Source organism: Cnephaeus nilssonii, assembly GCF_951640355.1.
Source record: "Cnephaeus nilssonii genome assembly, chromosome: 23".
Classification (NCBI taxonomy): Eukaryota; Metazoa; Chordata; class Mammalia; order Chiroptera; family Vespertilionidae; genus Cnephaeus; species Cnephaeus nilssonii.
The window spans coordinates 7,914,334-7,920,333 of record NC_137094.1 but is presented as its reverse complement, the minus strand read 5'-3'; the positions used below and the strand labels follow the sequence as shown (position 1 = coordinate 7,920,333).

At 44.4% G+C, this 6,000-nt stretch overlaps 1 protein-coding gene across 1 annotated transcript in view; it reads left to right on the top strand.

Annotated features, from left to right (window-relative positions):
- Window positions 1–790: 790 nt before the first annotated feature.
- WDR64 (WD repeat domain 64) overlaps window positions 791–6,000 on the top strand; it is a gene marked incomplete at its 5' end in the record, with an annotated part of 56,858 nt that continues 51,648 nt past the window's right edge. Inside the window, 2 exons of the mRNA XM_079763579.1 lie at window positions 791–935; window positions 5,839–5,969. Of these exons, the coding sequence (XP_079619705.1) occupies window positions 791–935; window positions 5,839–5,969 (276 nt within the window). The remainder of the gene's footprint in view (window positions 936–5,838; window positions 5,970–6,000) is intronic.

Here is a 6,000-nt window from a genome sequence, read left to right as displayed (position 1 = left end):
ACTGGAGTAAACAATATTGGAGTATTGGAGATTGTGAAGAGAGGAAAGAAGATACGAAGAAAATCCTCTTCTCATTCAATGAATAATCCCTTGAAGAACTTACTTCTCATTCAGAAGCTCACCCTTCCCCATTCCTGGCTCACTTTGCTATTTTCACTAAAGGACAATGCCTAAAGGAGGCATATTTCTTCTTTCTGACCGCTAAACATATCTCCATTTGTGATAGAAATGGCAGGTGCTGAAATACATTTTCATTTTTAGAAGTTCATGCTTTCCTATCCAGGGCAACCGCAAGAATGAAAGTGAATGTTACTCTCCAAGGTGCCCTGAGGAAGAAGGCAAAGGATTGAGAGCGGATACAGGAGGGAGAAAGTCATGCCAGTTTCCTTTTTTGGTCTTGACCTATTCTTCCCTCTCTGGAACTGTAGACACACACGCGCGCGCACACAGTCAATTTGTGGGAAAATAAATCTCAGCCTCCTCCTTATACAGAGAGATTATGATGCAGTGGGTGCCCTAGGAAGGACCCTGGTCACATTGTGAGGTCAGATCTCCCTGAAATGTTGGCCCACGTGCCGTGCATTAGGCCTCAGTCAGGTTCCTCCCTGCCAACACCCTGGTGAAGGCTCAGATTCCTCCTACCCACAGAATGGGATTGTAAGATCAAAGGAATGAGTCCTAGAGCAACTGAGACAGCAGGAAGGCAACGTAACAACGGGGAGGTTATCCAACTTGGCAAATTTGCATTCTTTTTTTTTCTGTACAGAAATAAAAGCTTCCCTGAGTCCCAATGGATCCTGGGAAGGAAAAGCGTCTCAGCACTGCACTTCAGGTGGTCAGTTTCAAGGTAGCCCTACGGGGGTTCGAAAACCTGGTTGAACGTACAGCGGCCCAGAAAAAAGATGAAAGAGCGGGCATGTTTACCCAAAAAGAAGGTAAGATCGGTGATTCCAGGGCGGTCCAGTTGAGCCTGTTGATTGGAACTGGGAAATGTTTTAAGCCACCGGAGAGAAGCAACACAGCTTAATAGCAAAGACACCAAACCGGGGGCCTGACTCCTTGTTCTGTCTCAGTCCTGAGAGCTAAGTGATCTTGGGGAAGTTTTGTTTTGTGTTTTGGTGTGTGTGTGTTTTTTTTTTCACTTGTCTGAACCTGAATTTTCTCAAGAATAAAATTAGGGGGGTGGATTAAATGACATCTAAGGGTTCTTCTACTGGATCTACCATGGATGGCTCACTGGTTGATCTGGGACTCAGTAGTACATGTGAGCTATCCTGCTGTCTCTTTTTAAAGTTTTTAACTTTATTTACTGAAAGAGAGAGAGAGAGAGAGAGAGAGAGAGAGAGAGAGAGAGAGATCAATTTGTTGTTCCACTGATTGGTGCATTCATTGGTTGCTTCTTATATGTGCCCTAACCAGAGATTCTTGGCATAGTGGGACAACATTCTAACCAACTGAGTGACCTGGCCAGGGCCTGCCCTGCCATCTCTTTACTTAAGGGAGTCATGACACCATACAGAGTTTCTGTCTGGGCCTCCCTGAGTCTCTAGGCTGGAATGATTTTGAGCATGCCAAGTCAGGGAATATGGTGGGCAGCCATCTGCCAGGACTATTCGCAGCAGAAATAAAAGAACTGAAAGTGTGCCCTCATGGTCAGGGGTCCAGGGCAGTGGTGTGGTGTGCAGCCTCAGGCACAGAGGAACCAGAGGAGGGTAAGGCTTGGCGGCAGAGTACAAGAGTAGCAGGAGAAATCCATCTACTGCAAGCAGAGGGGCAGGGTCCACAAAACGGCTGAGGGCTCTCAGCATGGCCAGCCTCTTAATGTGCCAGGCTGTTCAGTCACACATGAGTGAAGAGCCCAGCCAGCCTGGCTCAGTGTTTGAGCATCAACCTATGAACCTGGAGGTCATGGTTCGATTCCCAGTCAAGGGCACATGCCTGGGTTGTGGGCTCGATCCCCAGTGTGGGGCGTGCAGGAGGCAGCCGATCAATGATTCTCTCTCATCATTGATGTTTCCATCTCTCTCTTTCTCTCCCTTCCTCTCTGAAATAAATAAAAATGTATTTTTAAAAAACATATTAAAAATATAAATGAGTGAAGATGGTAATTTCAAGTGTTCAAATCCAAATTGATATTATTTGAATAGTTTTCAAAAATGTATGTCACTTTAATAAATATAATTTAATTGATTCTGGTGAAAATTCTAATAGGCAAATCTTACTATCAGTGCTATTATCCCAATGTTATTTATTTGAAAATGAGAGGTACAGAAATTCATCTGCCCAAGTCAATCAACTTCCAAGTGTTAGAGCTAAGACTCAGAGTTAGATGATGGTGAGCTTGGCTAGGCTTTCTAAACAAAGCTTTCCTTTTCCATTTACCTCTCTCTGGAATTGATTTTTCAAACCCTTACCACTTTTCCAGAATCCTCTACGGGATATCAGTTCCTCTCAGCCAAGGTTCCAGCATCATAAGAGAAAACAAGACCAAAAGACAAGAATTCTCACAAACACTCTTTCCTCCCAAAGCACCCCTGGTCCTTTCTGCCATCCCCGCTCCCCTCCAAGGCTGTCACTTTGCTGCAACATCAAAATCTCCCTTTTCACGGGCTTTGTCCTCTCAGACCAAGCATATACCCAGCCAGCCCGACCTTGACTTTCTCTTCCCTGTAAACTACCACTGTATGTCTTCGCTTCTCCACCACATTTCTCCACAGCATCGCCACCTAATTTTCAATCTACCCAAGTCCGGCTTTCCTCCAGAGTTTGCTGAAATTGAAAATGCTCTTACCGAGGTACTTGATCACCTGCTGTGGCTGCCAAGTTCAAGACACTGTTTTCATTTTCCAGCTTCCTGGCCATTTCACTGCATTAACAGTTAGCTGCTCCCATAAATGTTCTCCTGTGTCTCTCATCATACCACTCTCTTATTTTTCCTCTCCCTCGTTCCTCCTTTGCCTCTCTTTTCTTGAATTTTGCCTGTCTTCTCTCTTGGTCTTAAGCACAGACACCATCTACCTAGTCTCCTAAGCCAGGTATCTTGGTAAAATCTTGGATTATTTCATGGTACCTCACTTGGGGTTATTACAACAGCCTCTTAATATAATAGTCTCCTTTCCAAGAGTTATTTTCTTCCTAAATATTTCTTTTTTTAAATATATTTGTATTGATTTCAGAGAGGAGAGAGAGATAGAAACATCAATGATAAGAGAGAATCATGGATTGGCTGCCTCCTGCACACCCCACACTGGGGATCAAGCCTGCAACCTGGGCATGTGTCCAGACCAGGAATCAAACCATGACCTCCTGGTTCATAGGTCGATGCTCAACCACTGAGTCACGCCATCTGGGCACCTTCCTCTATATTTCTGTTGAGAAAAAAAAAATAGAATGGCCACAATTTTGGCTTATTAGCTCACCTCTAGAATCCATATACATTAAGTTGGCATCCAGGGTTACTCAGTGATGCCTCAACCTACCGTTCCAGCCTCAGTTCCTGGAACTTCCCTTCATGCACCTTCTGTCCTAACATAAACTTCTCAGCATCTCCAAGCATGTTCTTCTCTCACCGACTATGACTTGGCGCCTGCCATTGCCCCCAGTGTCATTCTTCCCTTTTCGTACCAGTAAACTCTTACTCCTCTTTCAAGACCTAAATCAAATGTCCTCTCCTTTTAAAACTTACGAACTTTCCCCAAGCAAAGCCATCTTTAGTGCTCAGTGCACTGGATTGCCATCTAGAGGAATCTGCCTGATGCACTTGAACTACTGAGGTTGCCCTCTGTGTGTGGGTCCCGCCCCGTCCCCCTCATCATTGAACCTGGAGTGCATTGAAGACTTTGTAACCCAGGGCTAGGCCAGAGCAAGCTAACCTTGTTTTCATGTAAAAGCTTGCAATCACAAAGCCGTATTGAAAAATCTCTTTCCTTTGTAGTATCAGTGTGTGTGTGTGTGTGTGTGTGTGTGTGTGTGTGTACTACTGAGGTTGCCCTCTGTGTGTGGGTCCCGCCCCGTCCCCCTCATCATTGAACCTGGAGTGCATTGAAGACTTTGTAACCCAGGGCTAGGCCAGAGCAAGCTAACCTTGTTTTCATGTAAAAGCTTGCAATCACAAAGCCGTATTGAAAAATCTCTTTCCTTTGTAGTATCAGTGTGTGTGTGTGTGTGTGTGTGTGTGTGTGTGTGTACTACTGAGGTTGCCCTCTGTGTGTGGGTCCCGCCCCGTCCCCCTCATCATTGAACCTGGAGTGCATTGAAGACTTTGTAACCCAGGGCTAGGCCAGAGCAAGCTAACCTTGTTTTCATGTAAAAGCTTGCAATCACAAAGCCGTATTGAAAAATCTCTTTCCTTTGTAGTATCAGTGTGTGTGTGTGTGTGTGTGTGTGTGTGTGTGTGTGTGTGTGTGTACATATACCCATATATTCCTTTATAGCAGGCGTCCTCAAACTACGGCCCGCGGGCCACATGCGGGTGTTTTTGCCATTTTGTTTTTTTTACTTTAAAATAAGATATGTGCAGTGTGCATAGGAATTTGTTCATAGTTTTTTTTTAAACTATAGTCCAGCCCTCCAACGGTCTGAGGGACAGTGAACTGACCCCCTGTTTAAAAAGTTTGAGGACCCCTGCTTTATAGTTTATGTATACATAGTATATGTATATACACCTAAGAGAGAGAATATTATATATATATATGTTTTATACAGATATTATAGTAGATCGTATATATTTTATAAAGTATAAATTTGATAAAGACTAAGTACTACTAGACAAACTAATACTAGACAAACTACCTTCTATGACAGAGGTACTGACCTGCAGATTGAGAAGGGAGAAATGTAATCTTGACTTTCATCAGACTGCTAATTCTGCCATACATTCACTTTTTGTTGGTTTGTTTGTTAATCCTAGCCCAAGGATTTTTTCCATTGACTTTTTAGATAGAGTGGAAGGGAGGGAGAGAGACAGAGAGAAACATCAATGTGAGAGAGATACATCAATTGGTTGCCTTCTGCATGCACCTGGACCAGGGCCGGGGATTGAGCCTGCAACCGAGGTACGTGCCTTTGACCCTTGACTGGAATCGAACCCAGGACCCTTCAGTCCATGGGCCAATGCTCTATCCACTGAGCCAAACCAACTTGGGCCACATTTTTGGTTATTTCTTTGTTTAAATACATTTTTATTGATTTCAGAGAGGAAAGGAGAGGGAAAGAGAGATAGAAGCATCAGTGATGGGAGAGAATCATTGATCGGCTGCCTCCTGCAGGCCCCATACTGGAGATCAAGCCCACAACCCAGGCATGTGCCCTGACCAGGAATGAACTGTGACAATAAGAAAACTGTGACTCATTTCTGATCTTTGTATTCATGAACCAAACTCCTAAAATAGTTGCAACATAAGCTACGGAGGAGGTACTAGACACCAAAGTAATACTTTCTTCTGACTACGTCATCTTTTGCCACGTCCCTAGTTCTATTTCCAATGGAAAGAAAACCTTTAAAGTGCAGAAGAGCCCTAGCTGGTTTGGCTCAGTAAACAGAGCGTTGGCCTGAGAAGTCCCGGGTTCGGTTCTGGTCAAGGGCACATGCCCGGATTTCGGGCTTGATCAATGATACTCTCTCATCAATGATATTTCTATCTCTCTCTCTCCCTTTCCCTTCCTCTCTGAAGTCAATAAAAAATTTTTTTTAATTTAAAAAAATACATAAAGTGCAAAAGAATCGAGCTTTTGTAGGGTGGAATAACGGAGCAGATTAGCACGTAGAAGAGGCCGCCGCCACAGGCAGTGCAGCTCTTGGAATCTGATGCCGTGTGTTTGCCCCTTGTCCCCACGCAGAGGTGATTAACTATGAGAAGTTCTTTGCGGCGGTCCAGGACCTCTTCGGTCTGGAGGTGAAGAATCAAGACGTGAAATGCTTCTACAGGAAACTCTGCAACAACCCCGATGCGCCCACGGACTGGTGTGAGGTAGCCACTCTTCCTGTTTCCAGTATGAAAT